Source organism: Podarcis melisellensis, assembly GCF_964234715.1.
Source record: "Podarcis melisellensis genome assembly, chromosome: 3".
In the NCBI taxonomy this organism is placed as follows: Eukaryota; Metazoa; Chordata; class Lepidosauria; order Squamata; family Lacertidae; genus Podarcis; species Podarcis melisellensis.
Genome location: NC_138530.1, coordinates 61,095,040 through 61,122,939, shown reverse-complemented (window position 1 = coordinate 61,122,939; position 27,900 = coordinate 61,095,040). Strand labels below are relative to the sequence as shown.

The 27,900-nt window shown below is 44.4% G+C and overlaps 1 protein-coding gene across 1 annotated transcript; it reads right to left on the bottom strand.

Annotated features, from left to right (window-relative positions):
* Positions 1–10,132: 10,132 nt before the first annotated feature.
* On the bottom strand, positions 10,133–27,376 carry IFNGR1 (interferon gamma receptor 1). The gene is made up of 7 exons (XM_081907201.1): positions 27,211–27,376; positions 21,905–22,022; positions 21,571–21,740; positions 17,095–17,264; positions 14,350–14,530; positions 12,743–12,861; positions 10,133–10,987 (listed from the first exon to the last, which is right to left on the bottom strand). The coding sequence occupies exons 1-7, from the start codon at positions 27,296–27,298 to the stop codon at positions 10,553–10,555; spliced, it is 1,281 nt and encodes a 426-aa protein (XP_081763327.1). The 5' UTR covers positions 27,299–27,376; the 3' UTR covers positions 10,133–10,552.
* Positions 27,377–27,900: the final 524 nt, after the last annotated feature.

Here is a 27,900-nt window from a genome sequence, read left to right as displayed (position 1 = left end):
CAATACGAGCTTTGTCACTGAACATCAGTGAAAGTCAAAGTATTTCCTAACCATAATCTTCCAGATAATTATAGGATTATGCATGACAGTTCTAGCAAAATATGCACCACTGATGACTGTATAGTTGCCAGCTGTATGAAGCACCATCCCTTGTAACCTTGTGCTTTTCTTCTAGAAAAAATAGGTGCCGGTACTCACCATGAAGTTGTTATAGTAAGTGCCACAATCTGAACCAGTGCTTTTCTTCTAGGAAAAAAATATGTGCTGGTACTACAGTACATACCTCTGAGTACCCCAGAGGAAAAAGCACTGCTTGTAACTAGTGATATGAATTGGAAAATGGTGGTTCCACCTCACGCCTTCATAGGAAGCTGCCATTGAAACATAGGATTATGGATGGAAGGGTTTTCCCGCTGCACCATGTTTGTGGGAATAGAGGCCTCCCTCCCTTAAGGAATGTTGTTAATTTCATTTCTATACCACTTTATATTTTTGAAGAAAAATCTCAAAGCAGTTTACAACACATCAAAACACCAAACAGAGAACTCCAGAATAAAACATTACTGAAGAAAGTCAAATATAAAGTATACATTTGGAGCAACATACAGTGGTACCTTGGGTTAAGAACTTAATTTGTTCTGGAGGTCCGTTCTTAACCTGAAACTGTTCTTAACCTGAGGTACCACTTTAGCTAATGGGGCCTCCCGCTGCTGCCACACCGCCACCGCGGTTCTGTTCTCATCCTGAGGTAAAGTTCTTAACCTGAGGTACTATTTCTAGGTTAGCAGAGTCTAACCTGAAGCGTCTGTAATAATAATAATAATAATAATAATAATAATAAATTTATTTATATCCCGCCCTCCCCAGCCGAAGCCGGGCTCAGAGCGGCTAACAACAATAAAAGTAACACAGTTTACATAAAATCACAATCAATTAATTGAAATGCATTCTAAAATCAATTCATTCTAAAATCAATTCAAAATCAAATTAATGGCAACCATTGGGTTAGAGTTCTGTGAGGATTAACGAAGGAGGGGGTCAGACTGTGCCTTGGCCAAAGTTCTGGTGGAACAGCTCTGTCTTGCAGGCCCTGTGGAAGGATGTCAAGTCCCACAGGGCCCTAGTCTCTTGTGACAGAGCATTCCACCAGATCGGGGCCACGGCCAAAAAAGCCCTGGCTCTGGTTGAGGCCAGCCTAACCTCCCTGTGGCCTGGGATCTCCAAGATGTTTTTATTTGAAGACCGTAAGGGACATACCAGGAGACGTCCCGTAGGTATGAGAGTCCTAGGCCGTATAGGGCTTTAAAGGTTAAAACCAGCACCTTAAACCTGATCCTGTACTCCACAGTGCCAGTGCAGCTGTATACCACCGGGTGAATGTGATCCCATGGTGAGGACCCCATAAGGATTCTGCAGCTGCTGGAGTTTCAGGGTCAATCTCCTGGGTTAGCAGAGTCTCCTGAAGCGCCTGTAACCTGAGGTACCACTGTAGTTAATATGAAACCAACATATTGGTGGAAAACCAACATGGTGTGATTCTTCTCCTCAACAACATCACACTGGCCTAGGAATCAGGTACTTAGCACCTGCCCCAACAAAGTAGGCTGATTGAAATCAGTGTGATAGACATGCACAGGAGATTAATTTGGGATACTTTGCAGACATTTGGCTTTGATGCCTATTGCCATGCTTTTAATTGGGTCATTATGCAACTCGGCTGTGATTGTGGAAAGGATATCTGAAGGTAATCTTCAAGATAAAGTGGTAATAGAATCTATACGGTAGTGACATTGTTTTCTTATTTAAACTGGATTAGCTGTTGACGTATGTTTGCAGTGTAGGAAAAAAACAGACTTTTGGATCAATCTTATCTACAGATCGTGGGTGAGAGTTGCCTCTTACAACATGTTGTCCATAGTATTGGCTAGAGAGGGACAACATTTTCAAAGTGCAAAAGTCATTTGACCAACATCGCATACATTTAGGAGCCTAACAAAGCAATCCTAAATACGTTTATTCAGATCTAAGTCCCATTATTTTTAAGGGACTTCACTCTATAGTTGCTGGGCATATGACCATGCCTGGGCAGCACAATCCTAACATGTTTCTGTAAAATAAAACTCCATGTAATGCATCCACAACTGGATAGTTTAGTCGGTTAGACCATGGTGCTGATAATACCAAGGTTGCAGGTTTGATCCCCATATGGGACAGTTGCATATTCCTGCATTTTAGGGGGTTGGACTAGATCAGGCTTCCTCAACCACGGCCCTCCAGATGTTTTTGGCCTACAACTCCCATGATCCCTAGCTAGCAGTACCAGTGGTAAAGGATGATGGGAATTGTAGTCTCAAAACATCTGGAGGGCCAAGGTTGAGGAAACCTGGACTAGATGATACTCAGGGTCCCTTCGAACTCTAAAATCCCATGATTCTGTTATTCTAATGCCACTCTTCATTCTTTGATAGGTTTTTGAATGCTCAGTTTTCTCGCGGAGTTGGAAAGGACATTAGTCAATTCTTTACTCATTAGTCTCACTGAGATATACTAGAACCAAATCAAGTCAAAGATACTGGATGGCTGTAGGCATGCACCGCATTTTCCCATTCTTCCTGCCATTTGTAAAGAACCAGTACATTCTGATGGTCTTTTGATGTCTTTCAAATATCTGATGTATCTATTTTATCTGGCCGTCTAGACTAGATATTGGGGGGAGGGTGTAGCCCTCCAGATGGTGTTGCACTGCAGCTTACATCATGCCTGATGTAAACATTAGCAAACACATCAGCACAGAGTACGGATTCCTTTTAGTGCATTGGCTACTGTGTAAAATGGCCAGAAGTAAAATGGCAGATTATATGTTCTTTGTCAGATGCCCTTATTCAGAGCAATATAGTGAAAAAATTGCTAGTAAATTGCTCAAGTAATCTCACTACTTTTAGCTCGGGTGTGTCTGCCACAAAGGAGAAGAAGTAGTCATCTGGTTTGATTCTATACCTTCCTGGAAAAACAGGTAGCCTGAACCCAGGCTGTCCCCTCCCTGGTCAGGGTAGATTAAATCTCCACTCCATCCCAGACTGGTAATTAGCCATACTCAAGGACGCAGCCTGTCATTTCAGTGCTGCACATATAGGTGTGCAGTCCTGAGTGCCAGACTCAGTGTGATTCATGCTCTGGATCTGTTTCACCCAACAAACTTTACTGTCTGAGTTCATTTGCATCACCATAACTGTACCAGGTGTTAATCGCCATCCTTCCAGCATCCAGTTAGGACAATCCACCTGCAGTCTGCCCTTCTATGACTAAGTAGAAAAGCAGACCGTCTTCCCTATTAAGATGAGAGATAAGTTATGAAATGAGTACACTACTGCTGTCTTGCCACTGAGGGTCACTCCTCTTCCAGGCATGGCACATGCAGACATGCATGTTTAATTCTCCTGTTTTTAAAGCAGCTTAATTAGAAAATGCAATAGGCATCAGGTAGACTAATATTTCTAGCAATTATTATTATTATTATTATTATTACTACTACTACTACTACTACTACGCATCACATCAATTTGTAGTGGATTAGATTGCACCTGACTAGGGACAAAGTCTCAGAAAAGGGTAGAGATTCTAATCTGAAACAAAATTAAAAGCAGGAAGATGTTCACTGGGAACGATTCTTTCTTGTTTTGAAAGGCAAATTGATTGTAAAGTTATCACATACTCCTTGCACCAGCCAAATGGCCAAGAGGCAGATGAATGCCCCCCCAAAGCACAGAGTGATGTATGAAATGGAATATTTATATGAAGTGTGAATGAACAGTTTGTCTGTGTGATAATTGCATTGGTGTTGTATTGATTTAACACAGAGTTGGAGACATGCTAGGTATATTAGCTCCACGTTGTGTAATGCTTAAAAGTAGTGTGCAATTTAAAGGACTAATAACTCAGTCTGCAAATTCAGAGGTGGTTTGAGCCCATCCAGGGACTGCTGCGGGCAGGATTCCTGCATTGCTCGGGGCTGGACTAGATGGCCTTTGGTGTCCCGTCCAACTCTACAATTCAGTGATTCTATATAGGATAACCAATGGGTGGTATTCAATGCTAGTCCTGCTCAGAGTAAACCCATTGAAGTTAATAGAGACAACTTAGGTTCATAAATTTCAGTGGGTCAACTCTGAGTAACGACTTGGTTGAATACAGCCCAGTATTTATTTTCATGTTTAAGTGTGCCTATGGAAGGGCTTTTATGCTAAATTTGTGTCTAGCATTTTATGATGCTACTGTGAATGTGTTCTTTCATGAATAGCATTTGATAGAGACTGGGAACTATAAAAGTGAGTCTGTGTCTGCAACCTGAAAGATACCCAGATATATAAATTATGGTACCCTGACTTGGGGAAGGAAAGGAGTCATACAGTTTCTGAGCTTAACTCAAATGGCCCTGCTCAAAAATGGTGAGTATTCCTGGAAACTGTGCCTAGTTTTGGCTTAGGCCTAATTAAAAGCCACACCATAACTATGCAACAGGCATGTTAGCTCACAGAGATTAACCTCTGGCTCTGGGACACAGGTAGTGTGCTCACAAGCCAAATTACTCAATATAGACTAGAAACATGCATTATGTGATGATTTAAAGCTGATAAATTGATGCACACACTTGTAATTAGAGGGGAGAGCTGGCTTTCTCACTCCCCCAACCCATCCCTGACTGAGCAAAATTTGAATATAGAGATCTGACAGTCAAATTCACGCTTTGTTGATTTCACATATAGTTGTTCTCATTTCATAACTGGGTGAAGAAACATGGGCTGCCTCTGAGCATTTTGTTACCTTCCTGTCAAGGGGAGAGAGAGCTCACACAAAGCGGGGGAGTGATTTAACGCTGGTGTCCTGAAAATGTATCTAGGTTCTCATCGTGTGCTGAACCCTCCACCCACCCAGCACCGCAATTTGCCTCCATCCAAAGCTGGTGCCATAGATTGCATTGCAGGGAGAGCATGTGAACACTGCCAGATATAGTTCCCACTTCAAGGGCTTATTTTATTACTAGTCTGTTTCTACAGGAAAAGAGAAAAAAAACAACAACATTGGATTGAAAGGATGTTATATTATTGGATTACAGTGGTACCTCAGGTTAAGTACTTAATTTGTTCCGGAGGTCCGTACTTAACCTGAAACTGTTCTTAACTTGAAGCACCACTTTAGCTAATGGGGCCTCCTGCTGCCGCCACGCCACCACTGCATGATTTCTGTTCTCATCCTGAAGCAAAGTACTTAACCCAAGGTAATATTTCTGGGTTAGCGAAGTCTGAACCTGAAGCGTATGTATAGTATGTAAGCCACTATAATTCTATTGGCTTTTCTTTTTTGTTGACTCCTTGCCGGTTTTTTTTTGGTATCACTGCTAATTTAGGTATAATTCTCGATGATTGCTGCATCAGACCAAAGGCCTGTCTGTGTCCACCACCCCATTTTCCACAGTGGCCAACCAGCTGCCTCCTGTCTTGTGCAGGAGAAGAGCATAAGAGCCCTCTTCCACTATAGTTCCCCAGGAAGAGGCATTCAGAGGCAGGCTGCCCGAACCTGACGGTAGGCTTGCAGCCTTGATTTGTAACTCTAGCAGTGTACAGTGAGAATCTTTTCCCACCCCACCTACCTTTGCAGGAGAAAGTGGTTTATGGGCTTACCCCAATTGCCTTCCACAAGCCTGGACTTGTGGTGCCATAACTGATCAGTGGCATTTTTTGCCTTCAAAACACCTGTATTTCTCAGTAGGGTGTGTGGCATAAGTCAGCACTTGTTACATCTTGGCATCCTTAGTTGGCCTGACACACCCTGCCATTTAACATCTGTTTAAAACTTTAGGACCCCGTGGGAAAGTCATGCAAGTTCCATAACAGAAATCACACTGCTGATTGTACCGATAACCAAGCTGTTCCTAAGATACGCAAACTCTAAGAGCAGAACCAAGCCTAGGACTTAGCTCTTGTCCAAGCTGGTTAAGTGGGTTCTTCTGCTGAGCCATCAGGGAGTGTGCCAAAATGAACACCTAAACCAGATAGTGCCTCTAGATTATTTATTCAACTATGTTTTGTGTTCCAAACCAGTGATGGGGAAGCGATGAAGCACAGCAGACCACGCGGTTCTCAATGCCAGCACAACAGGCCTTCAAAATTCTGTGCCATGTTCATCGGCATCCACAGGGTTATTTTTTGGGGTGTGTGGAGTGTGGAGTAGAATTTGAAAAAGGGGGAGCAGGCTAGTTTCTCACACAATAACATTGAGAATAATGCCTGTACATTTTGCATGATCTCTGGTTCTGCCAATGCCAGAAACTTAACCTCTTAATAAAATGATGAAAGCTGGGAACCGGGGGTTATTTTTCAACTGGAAGGGGGCACAAATGCCCCTCTTAATCCCCCTCCGCTGGATGACCATGACCCAATCTCAAGTCTATAGAGGTACTGAAGATACTGACTTGTTATAGAATTGTAGAGTTGGAAGGGATCCCATGGGTCATCCAGGGTCTTTCCTCCTGCAATGCAGGAATCTCAGCTAAGCATCAGTGACATGGCAGGGTATTTTCTTATTAAATTGTTGGAGTATAGCTGGCATAACCACAGAGGAGACACCAAAATCAGTGGATCTACATGGATGAAGTCTGTTCTCTGTACTTCAGTCTAAATTGTTCCTTTGGACCTGTGTGGCATACTGGGACGGGGAGACAGCGAGAGAACATCTCTCTCTCTCTCTCTCAAATATGGAGAAGTGTGGCCTCAGGCTTCTTCCTTTTCTCTGTCGCAGTAAGGAATCACTTGCTGCTGTATCGGCAAGGGTGACAGAGTATGTGCTTTGTATCCAGAAGACCCTAGGCTCAAACCCCAGCACCTCCAAGCAGGACTGGGAGAGACCCTCCTGAAATCCTGTAGACAATGTTAAGCTAGATGGACTGATGGTCTGACTCAGTAGAAGGCAGCTTCCTAGGTCTTTTGGTAACTTGCAATGGTCACTGGCATAGTTACATTCAAAGCAGCTAGCCCTCTAGGTTGCCAAGGTTCCAAAATGCTGCAGAGATGGAAGCTCTCTGCAAACGAAAGGGTACTTTGCTGATGAGGATAGAGCCCCCCCCCCCAAATCTCCAGTTCTGTTTTCGTCACAGCTCAGGAGGCTTACATGGCATATAAAGTGACAAAAGGCAATAAGATACTGAGCAGTGTTTGAGCATACCGTAATTTAAAAAAGAAAAAGAGCCCAAGTACATTTCTTCAATTTAACAGAGACTGTTGATCTAATAATATGCACTAAAATTTTCTATGTCTATAAGGTAGCTACTGTGAAGAACAGAAACTAATCATAGCTTCCTTGCCTTAGCTGGAATCAATTACTGTCCAGATGCTAGTCTGGAAAACACAGAACAAGAGTGCCATCTATTGGCATTATTTTTTCCATGATTTAAACTTTTTACGAGTTCTAAGGCTGTTTAAGTGTCCCGCCAGTTTATTCAGAATTTACTAAGAACTGTTATCGCTATACATCCTTTCCCCCTTACATTAGCGATCTTGTTGTACTGAGATGTTTTTCCTTTTTGGTGCCTGCATTTTTAAGTTTATTTCAAAACAAGTTCCATGCAGAAATATTTATATAATTGGTGTCTTCCAGAAGGAACGTTTATTTTGCCTTCTAGCCAACAGTCACTTATGAAAATAAGAAATATAAAGACACACACACATATTTTTATAACAAACATGTATGTAATTAAAAACAAATCTGTACAAAAGTGCTTTAACATTACAAACTTGGATTAGAAGTTCCATGCCCATAATTCAAACACAGCATTTTTAGAACTTTGTGGCTAATGTTGGTCACAGGACAGAGAGGTGGGGGATAAAGAAGAGGAGTTTGGATTTGATATCACGCTTTATCACTACCCCAAGGAGTCTCAAAGCAGCTAAAATTCTCCTTTCCCTTCCTCCCCCACAATACACACTCTGTGAGGCGAGTGAGGCTAAGAGAATTCAGAGAAGTGTGACTAGCCCAAGGTCACCCAGCAGCTGCATGTGAAGGAGCAGAGACGCAAACCCGATTCACCAGATTTTGAGTCCACTGCTCTTAACCACGCTGGCTCTCACACATTACAGATCAGTGCTAAACCCTAGGCTAACCAGATATGGCTTTCAGATATAAACAGAGAACTAACCAGAAATAAAATAAAAGCTGCAAACATGAAGTTTAACTGGCAGCATATTAATCACCCACTTGTAAAGAAACTAGGATGAACTTTTTTGTTGCTGAACGGACAGTAGTTGCTTTGGCATATATTTTCCTTTGTCCACTGGAACCGCTTCTTCCTCACAGTGTGATCTCAGGCTACACAATGTAGATGCGATGGCATCCCCAACACTCAATAACCCACCTGATTTGGCACTGTGACAGCACTGAGGGCTAATGGAGCCAATTCAGAGTAAACAGTGCACTTCCTGTATCATAGGTTTATTGTGTGGGTAGGTGGCGGAATGCCTACCTATCAGGAGAGAGTTACTGTGGCCCTTATGGTCACTTGTCACCCCCCCCCCCCAAAATGTAGGTACTTCCCAATCTGTGGTTACATCTCCACCACCATACTACTGGCAGAATGGGTGAATGCTTCAGCCTTGGGCTCTGCAGAGTCAGCCTATCTGTAGGTTGTTCAAAAACCCAGAACAGTATTTAGATGGCTCCAAAACGCCTTGATAATCTCAGGTCGAAATGAAGATTTTGCTGAACAGTTCATTAGTTTAGGAAGGTCAAGCAGCTCTTCCTGCAGTGGGTAAGCATACACTGCATTGCACACACGCAATGAATCTGCAGTAAAAAGGGAGACTATACAGAAATCCTCTGACTTCCGTCTATTCAGTTCCCCATGTGACGCCAGTTAGTGCATCGCTTCCCCTTTTTTTTTGCTGTCTAGTCCCTGTTTGACATTGTGTGGTGTGTGGCCCCTCCCCCCCCGTATCAGCCCATATTTGTGTCTTATTATAGGTAGACTAGACTAAGGAACAATACAAACGGGGGAGAAAGCCCTGAATATAAATAACCCCCAAAGCAGAGCAGATATATAGGAAGTGGACAGGGCTGACCAGATGCTAGACCATATGATAAACACCAAGAGTCATGGTGCAGTATAAAAAACTGGGCATTTATATGGTACAGCTGGCTATGCATAATCTTTTCCTAATTTATGAGGCTGGAGCATCTGGTGTGTTACTGTCATTCTATTAGGTCCTCCCCCCCACTTCCAAGTGAGCTGTATCTTGTTATGAGTATCAGATTTTTAAATGCTGCCCTGCCAGTGGATGAAATGACAATGCAATTTGGGGAGATGCATTAACGTGAACCTATTGCTCATAATAATGTCTTTCAGAAGTGAACACGGTACCTGAGAACAAACAAGGGGCGGGGGGTGTAATTTCTATCAATTCACACACACTTCATTTTATACATGGCTGTACCTCACAGGCTTTGCAGTCGCAAGGGATGCGACCTGAATTTGCACTCATCTATGTGGCGATGAGAGTTTTTATCAGTTCCAACTATCAGTCCAAAGAAAAGGAAGAGCGAACTACACTAGACCGGAAAAGATCTTCTCTACACAGTTAGGGGAAGGTATCCAGATAGTGGGGCGTTAAAATCAGTTGACCACAGACCAAGGCCCAAGCATGCTGGTGGGGTAGGTACAGATTAATGCCTGAGGATATTTATGGAAACCTATTTAACCGTATCAATATAGCTATTATTAGAAATGTTAGCTGAAGCCCTTCTCTAGAATGTGTGTGTAGCTGTACAGTTAAACTACCGTAAGCAGTGGCGTAGCGTGGGGGGTGCAGGGGGGGCCGGCCGCACCGGGCGCAACATCTGGGGGTTAGGGAACTCCACGGGTTAGGGGGCGCAAATCCACGGGTTAGGGGGCATAAATCCATGGGTTAGGGGGCGCAAATTACTTGCCTTGCCCCGGGTGCTGATAACCCACGCTACGCTGGCCGTAAGTCTTTGGTTATAATAAAACTGTCAGGTTTTCTTTGAAGTAAGAGATTCAATGTGGCTTACTCTTAAATATGTGAGTGTTAGCTTGCAACATACCTTTTGTAGGATTGGGAAATCATAGTTTCAAATTTCACATCATAAAAACATATATTATGAAAAGTAAAAAATTGCAGCAAGTGATCCATCTAGGTCTGAATGCTGTTCTCACAGTTAGTTGGCCAAGCTGATGCCTACAGGAAGCACACAACCAGGGCCTGAAACACAGCAGCATTTCACATCCTGAGGTTTCCGGCAGCCAGTATTCAAAAAGCATACTGCTTCCCACAGTGGGGGTAGCAAAAGATTATGATTCTTGCAATGCAGGGTGTTGGACCAGTTGACCCTCAGGCTTCCTTCCAACTCTACAATTCTTCAAATTCATAGCAGAATACTTCAGATAACCCTAAGTGCTTATAAACCTTTACAATGGATACTTGTGACAGTCAAAAGTAATTGCTTCTCTCTCTCTTTTACAATGTTCTCAGATTGAGAAACGGACCTCTTAGGCTTCTGGTGTGTCACTGGAACTCTGTGTTTTCAGCCATTCTTCCACATCAGGAGGAAGCCAACGCCTGTCATAACCAGAAATGTTTCTGCAGCTATCTGGGAGTGTGGGTTGTTCCACATCTGCATTGGGAAGATCCAGATTTGGAACACTGCTACACATCTCTTTTTGGCCACTGACGTCTTTAAAATAATTTTCATTCTCTTCAGCACTTTGTTCACCTTCAGAGATTTCCACAATAATGCCTTCATGGAGACTTGAAGTTCTCTGAGAGTGAAGTGCATCTGCTTCTTGGTCAGAGTCACTGAGGCCAGTGGCCTCTCCTGAGGGATCCGACTCTGGCTTAATGTCTGGTTCAGTTACAAGAACAGCATGTCTGCCTTCTGGTCTGGGGTCAAAGTTGACTGGGTTCATGTTTCTTACCACAGCAGCCTTAAGAAACGAAAAAGGAAATGAAAAAGTTAGTGGCAAGTTATTTTCCTTGGAAACAAAAGATACCACACAGCCCATTTCTCATCTGTTTTAGCATGCATGAACACATGGGAGTGCATCAGTTTGCTCATCTTCCAGCTTCTTCCCTGTCCATTTCATTTCATTTCACTTTTAATTTTTATACCGCCTTTCTATATTGCTATGCACAAGGCAGTTTACAAGCTGAAAAAAGAGCAAAATATAATAATCTGGTCCAACACAAATAAGTCATAAAAAAATATGTGATAAATTTGCCACACAGCTCCCATGTTTAGTTATAAGCCCTATAAAAATTGTAAGAGAAGTAAGGAAGTCCAAGTAATCCACAAGCTTATTGAAAGATGGGAGTTCATAAATCACTGGAATATGATAAAGATAAAGATATGGAAGATAAAATACTCAATCTTATGTTTTGCATAAATTGATATGATGCATTGCAATCTTTTATTCATCATTTGAACATAAATGTGTATTTGGATATTTAAAACAAAAAAGTGGGATAAATGCCATAAAAGTTAAAATGGTCGCCACACCAGTGAATCTGGCTGTGGAGGCCTTTGCTTTTGACTACTAATACTGCCAGGTTGTGTCAGGCACCACAGGGACCAAGATGTGCACAGGGCCCCATGTGGCTGAACTTGCTGACAGCATTTCTAATCTCCCCACAATGCAGTGCTATGCCATGGACACTGCATTCTGAACACTGTTGCTACCATCTAATAGTCACTCGGGCCCAACATTTTTGTCAGTGCTGCGTCAAAGCGTTTTATACCAGCAGCGGAAGGTTTTTTTCCAGTTTGGGCTTGAACAGCAGAGGTCATTAGGAAGAAAGCAGTCCTCGCTTACTCCAGGCATAGACAAACTCGGCTCTCCAGATGTTTTGGAACTACAACTCCCATCATCCCTAGCTAACAGGACCAGTGGTCAGGGATGATGGGAATTGTAGTCCCAAAACATTTGGAGGGCCGAGTTTGCCTATGCCTGGCTTACTCAATGTGTTCTACTGAATGCTACATAGTGCATAATATTATAATTGTGTATGACTGTATTTTGAAAACATTTGCAACCCTCTTTGGGAGTCTCTTGAAGCTATAAAGCAGCATGTAAGTTTTCTAAGATAACCAACAAAATAAAATTCGAGTCTGTTAGCTATTAAGACATTATATATGAAGAAAGGTCCATATAGTTATAGCTATGGTCCATATAGGTCCATATAGTTATAGCTATGGTTTTCCCAGTAGTGATGTATGGAAGTGAGAGTGGGCCATAAAGAAGGCTGATCACCGAAGAGTTGATGCTTTTGAATTATGGTGCTGGAGGAGACTCTTGAGAGTCCCATGGACTGCAAGAAGATCAAACCTATCCATTCTTAAGGAAATCAGCCCTGAGTACTCAATGGAAGGACAGATCGTGAAGCTGAGGCTCCAATACTTTGGCCGCCTCATGAGAAGAGAAGATTCCCTGGAAAAGACCCTGATGCTGGGAAAGATTGAGGGCACAAGGAGAAGGGGACGACAGAGGACGAGATGGTTGGACAGTGTTCTCGAAGCTACCAGCATGAATTTGACCAAGCTGCGGGAGGCAGTGGAAGACAGGAGTGCCAGGCGTGCTCTGGTCCATGGGGTCACGAAGAGCTGGACACGACTAAACGACTAAACAACAACAACAACAACAACGTATGAAAAAAAGAGCTTTAGGCTCCTACAGAGAACTTACCAGAGACTTAGGAAGTTTGATTGTTCTCTGTTTTTTACTGAAACATCTGTAGATTCCTGCAAGAATTCCCGCCAAAAGAAGAAATCCAATAACACCTAGAGTTATAGGCACTGTTAAATCTACAAAATTAAAGAGAGAGACATTTGATAAAACAACAAGGCATTGGGGTCTAATACTATTAATTCATACATATACGTATGCTACACATTTCAAAGTAGTACAGATATTTTTCAGTAAATTAACAGGTCCTTCCTTGGCAGTGCAGAGCTATTTATAAAACAGCCTGGAGCACAATCTGGATACATGGACGGACTCTCTGTCTCTGTCTCTCTCTCTCTCACACACACACAGTTATCCATGAGAGCATGATGTAATGAGTTTAAAACAGATTCTATCTATACAGTCATACTTGGAAGTCAAATGGAATCCATTCCAGAAGCCCGTTCGACTTCCAAAACGTTTGAAAACCAAAGCATGGCTTCTGATTGGCTGCAGGAAGCTCCTGCAGGCAATCAGAAGCTGCGGAAGCCCTGTCAGACGTGCAGCTTCCAAATGAACATTCAAAAACTTGAACAGTCACTTCTGGGTTTTGATCGCTTGGGAGCCAAACGTTCAAGAACTAAGCTGTTCAAAAACCAAGGTACAACTGCTGTATGTAGCTTGAGATTTCTGTATTTCTAGCTTGAGATGGGCAGTCTTCCATCAGTAGGGAGTTCTACTGAAGGTGTGGGTGGGAGAATGATTCTGAAGAAGCTAGACTGACATCATGGGTTCCCTCTCACAAATTAGGAACCAGGAAGCTGCATTTTGAAACACAGAGCTCCCTGGATGTGTTTGTGGGCCGTCCCATAACTGCAGCAGTTGAACAGCTGGAGGTTATAAAGATGGAGCAGTCAGAAAAAGCTGAACTAGCAGCTGTGAATCTAGGCAGAATGGCAACTATGCAAGTACAGTCGACTTGCAACTTGCACACACTTAATTTGCATGATCGCAGCTTTATGCACCTGGTGGCTGGTCACCCATGGTAACACAAATGCACGCACAGCAGAGCTGAGAAGTGCTGGCGCAGAAAGCACCTTTAAGCCCTCTGCCTTGCTTACTGGGTTCTGAGAGGCTCCTGACACCCTGCGTTGCAGGCAAGACCTGCACAGTGTGCCAGCACTGGAAAGGCAGGGATGGTCAGGTGGGAGCGATTCCAGGGTTGTTCTAGTTACACACAGTTTTGACTATATGTACAATCTCTGAACCTAACCCCTGTGAAAGTTGTGATCCTCCTCTACTCCAAATTATGAAGCTGAGTGACCATGGTAACCACTGAATTCAGTGGTGGTTATTTCTAAGTAAAGGAGGAAAGAGGCTGCTTTTGCAAAGACGTGGAGGCTGCAGTCTACCCCCACCCAGTCAATCATGTGACATCACAATGATGGCAGATGACTAAGGGGTAGCCGGCTTGCCAACCTGTCCAATTTGGTTTATGAGGCAGATTTTGTTAAGACTGTGGCCCATAGAGCCGTAAAGGTTCCCCACCCCTGTCCTGGTGCCTCTGTATGATCCTCTGCTCTGCTGATTATGAGGCTTTCAAAATAATGAAGAATTAACTTATTTACCTGATGAGTGTTTAGGAGGAATGTCAATACACCTCTCTTCAGATTCTTCACTCTGAATGGCAAACTCTTCTGAAAATCCTTGAACTGAAACACAGTACAAGCTTTCCGAAGGAGGAACTTGAATAGATATGGTACATGATGTGTCACTACATGATGTGTCCTCTGCCTCAAATTCTTGACGCTGTAAATAACAAAAAACTTTTTTTTAAAGTTACACTTCTTTATGTAAATACAATATATGCAAGGAAACAGGAAGGGGGCTGCCTGCTGATTTAAACGCTGCCTACTAACAACCTAATTTGCTACTGAAGATTTGCAGAGTGGAAAAAGCCTTTCTTACGGGCTCCATGATACAACCAGATTTTTCTTTCCATGTTCTTAGAATTAGTCAGATTATCCATCTCTGTTTCCCCACTGCATGATTTACACTGTATGTGGTTTACTTCCCTGTTCCTAACATGATGCAATCAATTTTCTCATTTCCCCCTTTCCTCTGTCCTCCCCTCCACCTCCATTCCTACTTTGTGTCAGTGGTGTTTCAACTAATTAGGGTCCTGGTCCACATTCTTCCTTTCTCTCTAACCTCATTGCTATTTCAATATGTAGCATCCCTCTTTGTGTTCTTAAAAGCTATTGGGGTTTTTTTGCTTAACAGAACCATGTTATTGTTTCTCATCAACTGCCTTCTCTTTCCCTGAAGCACTGATTTAGCCTCACAGTGTTAGAACAAGAGACTTGCGGTATCTTTAGATCAATGACCAACATATTGTGGTGCATATACCTAGATACATGAAAATACATATTGGGATTCCGCCCTGCCCCCCAATTGTTTCACATGAAATAACTAAGAAATATATATTGAATTTATAGTTCCTCCTCTTTACCGCTCCTCCTCTTTAGTTCCATTATTACTGTCTCTTTTTTAAAGTCTATTTTAAAAAGAGACAGAAATTCCTGTCTTTTCTTCTTTACCATTACATTATCCTGACTTTTGCATTTGTTGAATATTTCCAAATTTCATTATTTCTCCTCCTCCAACTAAAACATTGGTTTACACTGATTTTATGCTGCCTCTATTACTTAAAGCATCAAGCTTGCCTAATTCCCTCCCCAGGCATGCTTAATTCTCTTCTCCACCCTCTATCTTGAGTTCTCAAATCTGCTACTCATTTTGCCCATCCTGCCTCCTGGACTGACCACTTCTGTCTTCTTTACTGGCTCCCCTTTCATTATGACATTCATTTTAAACTTTTGCTCTTTGCTTCTAAGTGCCTGCATTCTCTTGTCCTTCATTTTGTCTTTTCTCTCACAATGTGGCCCTACTTGTTCCCAACATTTTGCTAGCACTCTCTTCCTCACCAAGTCCCTTTCTTCCTCTGCCCCCCCCCCCAATTTTCATTCTTTAGTGCTTATTATTCTAATCCAGAGGGACGCGGGTGGCACTGTAGTCTAAACCACTGAGCCTAGGGCTTGTCGATTAGAAGGTCGGTAGTTCGAATCCCTGCAACGGGGTGAGTTCCCGTTGCTCAGTCCCTGCTCCTGCCAACCTAGCAGTTCTAAAGCACGTCAAAGTGCAAGTAGATAAATAGGCACTGCTCCAGCGGGAAGGTAAATGGCGTTTCCGTGCGCTGCTCTGGTTCGCCAGAAGCGGCTTAGTCATGCTGGCCACATGACCCGGAAGCTCTCTGCGGACAAACGCCGGCTCCCTCGGCCTATAGAGCGAGATGAGCGCGCAACCCCAGACTCGTCCGCAACTGGACCTAATGGTCAGCGGTACCTTTACCTTAACCTTTATTCTAATCCAAGGTGGAAGCACTGCTTCAAGCCTTCAGTGGCAATATGCAGCTGGATCCTACATAATTTTCACAAATCTCTTCCTCCCTGGTGATTTCTTCTCTTAATTTGTAAGGTAGGTGCGTGTTGGTGTGGCTGTGGTAAATTACTACCTTATTTTAAAAGACACTCTATACTATTGTTACTGCTGTAGCACAATTAAACCATCAGTACTCTAAGAGATAAAGCTTTGTTTCTTGAAAAAAATGTGGAAACTGAAACTTTAACTGTACCCTAATGTACACAATACTTAGAAACCTGTTTAATTGTTTTCAATGTATTCTTTTCAATTGTCTTGCTGTGATGAGTAGCACATTGAACAGTCTTAGGGCACATGAGATTGTCTATTAAAATCTCTATGCAGTACTCCTGATTCAGAGACACACACACAGATTCTGAACACAGTAAGTAACAGGAATGACTTGGGTAAAGAATTCTAACTGTCATTGCAAAACTGTCAGTGCTTCAGCATAAATGAACAGGTCAATCATGTGAATTTATGTCGTTGAGGTTTGCAGCACTTATCAAAAAGAAATCTTGCCAACTATGCCCTTAAGGGGAAATAGTGCTATCAGTGGTACACTTGTAGATTGAGAGAAGCAAGCACACACTTTGAAAGAAACACATTTTTTTCCCCAGGCCTTTACCTTCCCCATGCTAATATCAAGAAGAAAAAAGGATGTCCCTTCACAGCTCAAGAATATGAAGTATACAGCAGGAAACAGGAAACAAAGCACACCCAGAAGTCCAGCCATTAGGCAACTTCCAGTTTCCTAAAAAAATGTGTGGAATATACTTCATGTGCCCGCTGGAGAACTGAAGCTCATCAGAACTATGCTGAAATTGTTCTCTGAGCATCACATCAAAAACAGCCTCTACATTAGGGAGAGAAGTTGATAGTCTTAAATATACCTTTTTCGGGTGTCCTTTTTCCCAAAGGAACACTCTGGAGGTGAAGTCTGTGATGTTTGCCCTTAAAGTAAGTGGGAACTTCTTGCCATATGGAGTGAGAGGAATTTCAGTATCAACTATTATTAGATGATTCTCAATGTAGATATTAAATTTTGGTGGTGCTATTCGGCCTGAAACAGTTAAACTTTTCCTATTAATATCAAACAGTTCACAGTACTGCAATGCAAGAAAGTTAGCTACAGAGAACTTTAAACATTTATCAGCGTATTGAAGCAGTATGGGTGAATCATCAGATCTTATCTGGGGAACAACTTGTGGACAGAATGCAACCCTCAGCCCATTTGTATTGGCTAAAATTCTACTGTATGTAGGGATCAGGCTGCCTGGGCCATGCCACTCTCTTAATATACCTCAAAGTGTTGTGCTGCAAGAATAACAACTATACTTTTTTTTAACTCTGTGAAGTACTACTGAAGTAATTAAAATGATAATCAATAGAGGGAATCGACAACACGTGAAGATATTCAGTATGGAAATTGTGAAGCTATCCCACATGAATCATAATTGGAGCATTAACAAAGCCATTTTAATTGGAGGCAGGTACTATTTGTCATAGGTTGCTCACCTGTGCTACACACATCTCCCCCTTAGGGCTGGGCGATATCAGCTTTTCGACATCACGGTGTATCGCCAGCCAAACACTGTGGGGTTTGGCGTTATACCAGGATGCTGAAAAAACAAGATGTGCTGGCAAGAGCTGAGGCAGTTTCACCCAGGCTTGCAGACTGGGACAACGCAACTTGTTTGCGCTGCTCAGCTGAGGAGAGAGGGTTGCTCCTCCCCACAGTGAGCAGTTAAAACAGCCCTGATGCTCTTGCCCTCTTGCCATTCTTGTGCGAGCTGCGACAGCACTGGGGCTGTCTCAGATGGGGGGGGGGAATTTAAACTGCTCAACTGAGGAGTGGCAACTGCGCTCCCCTCAGCGGAGCAGTTTCAGAGCCTCTAACCCACCTCTGGATTGCAGGAGACATTGCCAGGCTGGGGGCTCCTTTAACTGCTCAACCGAGGCAAGGGCAGCTGCACACTCCTCAGTTGAGCAGTTTAAAGATGCAGAGGGAGGAACAAGCAGTGCCCGCTTGAGGAAGGAACTCTTGACTCCCTCCAGTGGACACCGCTAGCAGAGGGACTCAGGAGTGGTGGCGGTTTCACCAGCGATATACCACTAAGTCAAAGCAACATCGTGGTCTGCTCCTCATACTGACCCTGGGCGATAAATCAATATATCACCCAGGCCTACTCCCCATGCTCCACTCTTAAGCCCCTGAGCTTGGAGGCTTAAAAGGGGAGCGAGGGAAGCCTTGCAAAGGGCTCTGTGAGTCTCCCCGCTTTAAGTTCCTGATCTCAGAGGGGAGTAAAGGAGACTTGCAAACCCTTTCCCAAGTCACCTTGCACTTCGCTTCTTAGCCTCCAAGACTGGGGACTTAAAAGAGGGAGATTTACAAAAGACTTTAAGACAGCCGCTCCCCTTTGGAGGGGCTCAACCTGGAGTGCAGGGACAGGCTTAAAGGCTTTGCAGAAGTCTCTTTCAAAAGGGTTGCGTACAAGAGCTGCTTTCAGGCAATCAGTGCTGTATTTTAATATTTTGTTGGAAACCACCCAGAGTGGCTGGGGAAGCCCAGTCAGATGGGTGGGGTATAAATAAATTATTATTTTCAGGGTACCAGTACTGGCACTTTTGTTGTTGTTAAAAAGTGTGGCACTTACTGTAACAACTTCATGGTGAGTGCCGGCACCTATTTTTCTAGAAAAATAGCACTGGCTTTAATTGTCACTCAGATGAGTAATGATTTAATCCTGATAAAAAAGTTCCTTCCAGTAGCACCTTAGAGACCAACTACGGTAAGTTTGTTATTGGTATGAGCTTTTGTGTGCATGCACACTTCTTCAGATACCAATAAAAGTTCATACCCATAACAAACTTAGTTGGTCTACTGGAAGAATTTTTTTTTTTATTTCGTCTACAGCAGACCAACATGGCTACCTACCTATACAGTGGTGCCTCGCAAGACGAAATTAATTCGTTCCGCAAGTCTCTTCGTCTTGCGAGTTTTTCGTCTTGCGATGCACGGTTTTCCATAGGAATGCATTGAAAATCAATTAATGCGTTCCTATGGAAACCGCCTTCCCCCGACCTCTTCTGGCGGGCGGCATTTTAAAATCGCCCGGGACAGCGGAGGACTTCTCCGCTGTCCGGGGCGATTTAAAAGCCCCTGGGAAGGCAGGCAGGGGGGACAAAGGCTTTCTCGCCCCGCCGCTCGGCTTCGGGACATCGTTCCGATGCCGGGCGGCGGGGGGAGGCTTTCCCGCCCCGCCGCCGGGCTTCGGGACATCGTTCTGAAGCCGGGCGGCGGGGGGAGGCTTTCCCGCCCGGCCGCCCGGCCTCGGGACATCGTTCCGATGCTGGGCGGCGGGGGGAGGCGTTCCTGCCCCGCCGCCCGGCATCGGGACGATGCCCCGAAGCCGGGCGGCTGGGGGAGGCGTTCCTGCCCCACCGCCCGGCATCGGAACGATGCCCCGAAGCCGGGCGGCTGGGGGAGGCGTTCCTGCCCCGCCGCCCGGCATCGGGACGATGCCCCGAAGCCGGGCGGCGGGGGGAGGCGTTCCTGCCCCACCGCCCGGCATCGGGACGATGCCCCGAAGCCGGGCGGCTGGGGGAGGCGTTCCTGCCCCGCCGCCCGGCATCGGGACGATGCCCCGAAGCCGGGCGGCGGGGGGAGGCGTTCCTGCCCCACCGCCCGGCATCGGGACGATGCCCCGAAGCCGGGCGGCGGGGGGAGGCTTTCCCGCCCGGCCGCCCGGCTTCGGGACATCGTTCCGATGCCGGGCGGCGGGGGGAGGCGTTCCTGCCCCACCGCCCGGCATCGGGACGATGCCCCGAAGCCGGGCGGCGGGGGGAGGCGTTCCTGCCTCGCCGCCCGGCATCGGAACGATGCCCCGAAGCCGGGCGGCTGGGAGAGGCGTTCCTGCCCCGCCCGGCATCGGGACGATGCCCCGAAGCCGGACGGCGGGGGGAGGCTTCAAAAGCCGTCCGGGGGCTTTTAAATCGCCCCGGACAGTCCCGGGGCGATTTAAAAGCCCCCCCTGCCTGCCTAACCGGGGGCTTTTAAAAGTCTTTGCCCCCCCCTGCCTGCCTTCAAAAGCCGTCCGGGATAGCGGGAAGCGCTTCCCTGCTATCCCGGACCGCTTTTAAAATGCTGGCGGTGGGGAGCAAAGCCTTTCGCCCCCGCCGGCCTTCCTGGACCTCTTCTGAAGTCCGGAGGGGGGGAAAAGGCTTTGCTCCCCACCGCCAGCATTTAAAAAAAGGTCCCCGAGATTTCCCTATGGGCTTTCGTCTTGCGATGCAAGCCCATAGGGAAAATCGTCTAGCGAAGCATCGCAAAAACCGAAAAACCCTTTCGTCTTGCGGGTTTTTCGTCTTGCGAGGCATTCGTCTTGCGGGGCACCACTGTAACTAGATTTAATCCTGCTCTGTGATCTTGCTCCCTGCTGGGAACTTGACAAACAGTGAAGTATTAAACCCTGACTGTCTGCTTTTCAGCTGGCATAATCAATAACAGTTGATGTGTGGCTAGGTGTGGTTTGGGGAAAAGAATAGTAGTAGTAGTAGTAGTACCCCCCACCCTTTACCTTAAGGTCCCAGGATGGGTTACAACATTAAAACAACATTACGGACAATTTAAAACAATCCACAACCCTAAAAATAAGGTGGGTCCTGAAAACACCTGTAGATGCAGGTGTTTAAACAGTACAATGAAGGCTGCAAGGCACACCTGTGTGGGTAGGTAGTTCCACAGCTTAGGGGCCGCCACACAGAATGCCCTCTCCTGGCTGCCCACCCAAGCCTTAGAACTATTAAGAGGGCCTTTTCTGCTGGTCTCAGCACCATAGAGGGTCTGTAGGGAAGGAGACAGTCTTTCAGATATTGGGGGCCTGAGTTGTTTAGGGCTTTAAACAGCAATGTGAGTGGTACCTTGAATTGGGCCCAGAAACAAACAGGGAACCACTGCAACTGTTTTAAAACACAGTTGTATGAGATCTAAATGGAACCCCAGTCAGTAATCTGGTTGCTGCCTTTGGGACCAACTGAAGTTTCTGAGTCAACAAGGGTTGCCCCACGTAGAGCGCGTTTCAGTAATCCAATCTGGAAAGTACCAGAGCATGGAGTATAGTGGCCGGATCACCTTTGTCCAAAAGGGATCGTAGCTGGTGAGCATGCTAGTGTGGAAAAAAATGCCACCTTAGCCTCCAGTGTCCATGTTAAATACAGGAGCACCTACAAACTGCAACCTTGTGGGCTAAGTTGAACCCCCATGTGAGCCTCTGATTGCCCTGCAGCCTGGAGATTCCCTAGCCCCATTGCAAAGGATAGCCCATACTCAAGATCTAGAAGCCTTACATATTTCAATGACAACTTACCATTCTCAAACACATGATATCGGTCTGAAGATGTATAGTCAGATTCATGCAGTCCATTAAGAGCTTTAACCTTCACCCAGAATGTATCACACGACTCATCAACCTCGTGGGTGATATCACAATAGTGTTGTGTTATGTTTACACAGTTATCAACTTCCACGTCACCAGCCCTATGTAAAACAAAAGAAAAGAAAACATTCGAAATTCATATTCAAATTTATAAAGTGTGATAAAATTGCAAAAAATGTTTATTTTTGTTAATCTGCTGATTCATTAGAAGACAGCACTGAACGAACAAACATTTGGGGGAGGTACAAAGTCAAAACAGTCTTACCTATCATAGCACTGGATGCTCACAGTAAAGAGAGTTTTTGAAGACACACTTTTGTAATCCCACCGAACAGAGGTATTGAGATTATATGAATCTATGACAATATTGCTTGGTGAAGGCACTGAAAAGACAAAGATTATTACTGCTTTGATGCAACTGAATTAAATGAATTTTGAAAACAGCCAACCAAATGACTATTTATAATTCTAGCAGAAGGATATAAACAGAACACACCGGGGGTGGGGTAGACAGCAGAATTGCCCTGTGTGTTTCTGCAGCCTCCCACATGTCACATACATGTGCATTCCTAGACATGTAGGAAATGTCCAACCTCTATGCCTGAAATCTGGATGGAGGGGATTGCATGTGAGGATGTGGGCACCTACAGCTTATTCTCACCTTATGTCAAATGCATGGAAGCAAAGGAGGTCTGTCCTGCCTGCACTCAGCCCACTATGCATTTCAGGACACACGTCAGTAGGTCTAATTCCACTGAAAATTTCTACAAGTATACCAACTGTAGCCCTGCAATGATACCAGCCTTCAAAAATTGTACCACCCTGCATGAACCAAGGTGGCATAGACAGCTTGAGGTTGGTAAGCTACTTCCCTCACTATGAATTAACTACTAAAAACCACCCCGAATTAAAATCATTTATACACTGCTTTTTAGTAAGAAAGAGAGAGGCTCCCACAGCACTTTACAAAAAAAAATCAGCTGTAAGATCATCCTTGTCTCAGGCGTATGATCTAAAACACAAGACTTGAGGAAAATGGGTTTTTTTTGGGGGGGAGGAAACCAAACTTCGTTCTTAAAGTTATATTGTACTTTTTAATAGCCTCATTTCCCTCCCTAGTTGTTTTTACCTATTTCCTATATTTCAACATTTTCTTCCAATCTTCCCACAAAACTTTCTGTACATCATGACAAACCAGGGGTAATAATCCTGTATAGTCCTGCTAAGCCACCTGGTCTAGCCACTTCTAGTGTAGTGAGTGAGGCCTTTCTCATTAAGAGACAGGTCTAGTCTGTGACAGGAACACCCCTCCCCTCTCTTGATGTAGTTCCCTCCATAGCTCAGCAGAAATGGGTAAGCATCTTAGTCTTGCCGGCTGTGCTGAGCTGCTGTTCTGTAGCTCATGAACAAATACAACTTCTCCTGACTCCTGCTGCTTCCTGGTATTTGGGCAGACCCCTTGCAGGGTTTTTGCACACAGTGGGTACCCTTGTTAAACCCCACAGGATGCTTCATCTACAACTGTAAAATATAGCCAGGACTTCCTCTTGCACTGGCACCCACAAGTTATGTTTTTACTCATATTGTGCAATGTAGGTGCAACATTTTAAGTTCCAAATGAATGCTTTTGAGTCTTCCACTGGATAAAAGGGAAGATAACATTTTACTTAGTTGTAGAGATAATCCACCTTTCATTAAAGCAGGCAACATAATACTTATTTCTATCATGGAGCCATCTTTTAAACTTTTCAGGATTGTAAGCAAAAGGAAGAAAAGGACAGTTCACTAAGCTAACAATATCCTTTCCACACTCAGGACGATGCACTATGTGAAGCTAAAAGTTCCTAGCTTTTAGTAAACCACTATTCCTTAGAGGCCTTCCAAACTTGAGTTACACAATTGTTTTGCAGCTACAAGCACACCAGCTGCTAAACGATACTAAGCTGGGGATCTCTAACATATTTCCAGAAAATACGCAACTAGAGTTCCAAGTGATTTCCCGAGTGCCTCTTCAAATACTTGCTCCACATCTGTTCCTCATGCCTTCCTAAAGAGCCAAAGGCCACCTTGAACCATAGTCAATTCTTCAGAGCATGTATGTCAAGATGAACATGGCAGCCCAAATGCAAAAGTGGCCATAGTGAGAACAGTTTTAAAAGCTTCTTTCCAAAAGACTACACTATTTTAAATCGATTTTTATCCTTCCTGGTTAAATTCATATGGAATAAAAAATCTGAGGGATCTTAGAGATGTCACACACACACAAAAATCTGACATCATGGCATCACAGTAGTAGTCAGTATTATGTAGTAGTCAGTATTTTAAATACAGTATCAAATTTAGTCGGGCCATTGGGGACTCACAAACAACCTTTGGGAGTCAGTGTCACAGGAGACCTATGGAAGCACTCATCAAAAAATTAAAATCTTGACAAATTTTGGAGAGCTCATGGCATCACAGTAGGAAACCCACATGAGTAAAATTAACAAACTAAAAGCACATTAGAACAACAACAGATGACAAATTTGAGGGTCTTAAAAGCTGCTTGGTGGAACAGAGGCTGCCTGTGAGTTAGCTATTCCTGATACAGAGGATGCGTGGAAATCTTAGTAGACTGATTCAATAGGTTAACACTAATAACGTATCTTTAGAATTCAGAAGTATTGTGAAAAGAAAGAGTTAACAGTCATTTCATGGGTCCAGGGCCAGCTGATTTTAAGTGACCTTTATGGACAAGTTGGTTTAGCAGCCTAGTGTGCTCAACTTGCAGAGTGCAAGATTTATTGATTACCATTGTCTGGATCAACTGTACAACTGCTGAAGGCCCCATATCAATACCGTGTGCCCCCCGAGAACAGGTGTAGAGAGCAGAAGTGCACATCTACTCTGCGGCCTCACCCCTGCACACATCCCTACTTAACTATGCTTCAATCCATGCCAATAATAATAATAATAATAATAATAATAATAATATAATTTATTATTTATACCCCGCCCATCTGGCTGGGTTTCCCCAGACATTAAAAACTCCCCTAAACAGGGCCGCCTTCAGTTGTCTTTTAAAAGTAAAATAGTTGTTTATGCCTCGACATCTGATGAGAGGGCGTTCCAAAGGGCAGGTGCCACTACCAAGAAGGCCCTCTGCCTGGTTCCCTGTAACCTCACTTCTCACAGCGAGGGAACCGCCAGAAGGCCCTTGGCACTGGACCTCAGTGTCCAGGCTGGATGATGGGGGTGGAGACACTCCTTCAGGTATACAGGACCGAAGCTGTTTAGGGCTTTAAAGGTCAGCACCAACACTTTGAATTGTGCTCAGAAATGTACTGGGAGCCAATGAAGATTTTTCAGGACCGGTGTTATATGGTCTCGGCGGCCGCTCCCAGTCGCTAGTCTTGTTGCCACATTCTGGATTAGTTGTAGTTTCTGAGTCACCTTCAAAGGTAGCCCCATGTATCCCTTGATCACATGCACTAGCATGAGCAAACAAACCCAGGTGTTACGCTGATTAATCTATAACTTTATACGCCTAATATAGTCTTTACCAATGTCGTGCCCTCTCTATATTTTTGGACTACTACTCCCATCAGCTGAAGCCAGCACAGCTGTAATAGCTGTGGCTGATGGGAACTGTAGTCTGAAACATTAGGTCAACAAAGGGCATAGCTGTCAACTTTTCCCTTTTCTTGCGAGGAATCCTATTTGGAATAAGGGAATTTCCCTTTAAAAAAGGGAAACATTGACAGCTATGACAAAGGGTGACATAATATCACACTGATATACCTAATGATTCATACTTAAGCATTAACAGCCTTTTGCACGGCCAGTTTGGGAGCAAAAAATCCACAGCAAATACAGTGCTAAAAGCCATATCACAATAAAAATATGCATGGCTGAAAAATTTAGGACTTGGGGCATTTGTAAATAAACTAAAGGGTAGGTTCACTTTATTTTCTCTCATATTAAGTTAAAGACTGCCATTCACTCTAATAACAAAAATAATAGCACTGAAATATATTACGCTGGACACAACATTTGACTTCCATGACTGGCCCTGTCCCAATTTAAGAGTTCTCACTTTAATGAAATTGTATTAATTTGGAACTAATTGGTATTGTATAATTGGGTTATAACTGGAAAACTAATAAAAGCAGCCACTGGTTGTGGCCTTTTGGCAAAAATTTCTCACAATTCAGTCACAGACCCCTTGCAGGTTATTGTGTGCTAGTTTGAGTGTGAGCACACAGTTAATATTGGACACTAACCGGGTCCTTTGTTCTACAGTATTTTTTTAATGGATTTATTGTATGCTTTTATATTGTTGTGAACTGTTGTGATACATGATACAGTGGTAGATAAATACTTTTATTTTAAAAAATACAATGTAGAATCTGCATGAACTGGGAATTTATCACAGAATGCTTCATTGTGGATCAACACAGCAAAAGGAGATCTTCTGAGCTATGGAAGATTTTGCCTGAAAATTGCCTCACCTATAGCAACAAAAATCCAGGCAACACAGTTGGGCATACAACTCACATGCTATGTGGCATATTTACTGTAACTTAAGTAAATCTGCTTATGCCATGTTGCTTAACTCCAATAATAAAGAATAAATAATAATTTATTACCAGTATTTATACCCCACCCATCTGGCTGGGTTTCCCCTGCCACTCAGGGCGGCTTTCAGCAAAATATTAAAATACAAGAATCAACTTCCTTATCTACTTCCTTGTATGAATAAGCACCGGAGAACCTACTTCTTCTATAATACAGGATGAAAAAAGAAAATCACAAACATTTTCCAAATCACAAAGCCTTACAGAAGAGCCAAACACAAGCAGGGGTCTAAAGTCACTTAAAACTCTGTGACCTGGAAGCACCAGCTGCATATTTGACAATATGTGGGAAGTAAATGCAGTGCTGGCTGGCAAGGCAGATCAACTTAGTACTGTATTCGGCTGTACGGATTTGAGGCCTCACAATCAGTTCTAACAAACCCTGACTCACTCGAAGCCTAGAATGGCGGTGGGATGGGCATAATGTCTTTCGTGCATACCTGATACCAGGGTACATGAACGGCGCACACACAACATGTGGGATATAAAAACGCACTGAACAAATAAATTTGACACGGATAAATAATGTCCCCATATTTTGGGGGCAGCCCATTACGAATGGGCCGGTTTCAAAGGGGGGCTTTCCCGTGTGTTTCAAAGTGCCCGGTCGACTTTGCAACGAAGGTCAGTAACTAGAGATGATGATCCTTCGAAATACTTAACCTACGCGACGCGCGGACCATGCGTAAAATCCAAAGAGGGAGGCGTGGAGAAGGCGCGCCGCTACCAAGACCAGAAGCGAGCAAAAATGACCAGCGTTGAACCGACCGAGCTTTGGCATACCGGAAAACTCATTCCGGAAACCAGATCCGAAACCTATAGCCCAGGCCTCTTAATCCAGGAATCTCTAAGCGTCGAATTCGCAGAGCCAGCCGCGCTGAACAATGCGCCAGGCTCCGGCGGCGCCTCGCTTCAGGAGGAGGCCGAACCCGGACCCGTTCCCCTCCCACGGTACCTTTCTCCGGCAGTGCCAGCGCGCCAGACCCGCCGCGGAAGGCCCACGGCAAGACCGCCAGGGCGACCAGGAGCTCCGCCGGCCCCATTTTCCTCACCCCGAACCACAACAAACCAAGGCAGGGCAAAAAGCACCGTTGGCCGCCTCCGCACTTCCGCGGCTGGAGCCGCTCCCTCGGAGAAAGCCCCACCCACCCAGCCGGGCTCCCACGGAGGGGCGGGGTGGCTGGAAAGGGACGCCTCCGGACTTTTCAGCTGGAGAGTCCCTTCTCTGGGGAGGCGCGTGAGCATAATAAAGCTGCAGCTGCCTCTTGTTCTGGCTGAGATAGTACGGCCCCAGGCAACCTCAAGTTTTGCTGGTTCTCGCAGGAGAGTTGATGTGAGCAAGACGTGAACACTTCAAGCCACAGAGCTTATCCAATGCCCATGCTTGGATCAGCTAAATGTCAAGTTGCTAAAAAGCAATGTATCTAATCTGAAGAGCGTTTGTGGTGGTTATTTGTGTTGACCTCACAATAGCTAGAGCAAAAGGTCAAACAGCCACCCTTTCTTTTCTTAAGTTTTCGTGTGTGAGCACAAATCATTCCCAATCATGGCTACACTAAAATTCTGGATTTCGTGAGCGTTCACATTTATCGGCAACCAAACAAAAAAGACAGCCTCAAAATGAAGCGGGGAGTCCCCTCAAAAT

Bases quoted from the DNA above. Each gene is read 5' to 3' on its own strand.
- IFNGR1 (XM_081907201.1), bottom strand. From the start codon at position 27,298: ATGGGGCCGGCGGAGCTCCTGGTCGCCCTGGCGGTCTTGCCGTGGGCC. The intron at 17,265-21,570 runs GTAAGTTGTCAT...TAACTGTTTCAG, and splicing joins ATATCATGTGTTTGAGAATG to GCCGAATAGCACCACCAAAA. The intron at 10,988-12,742 runs GTAAGTTCTCTG...TCGTTTCTTAAG, and splicing joins TCAAACTTCCTAAGTCTCTG to GCTGCTGTGGTAAGAAACAT.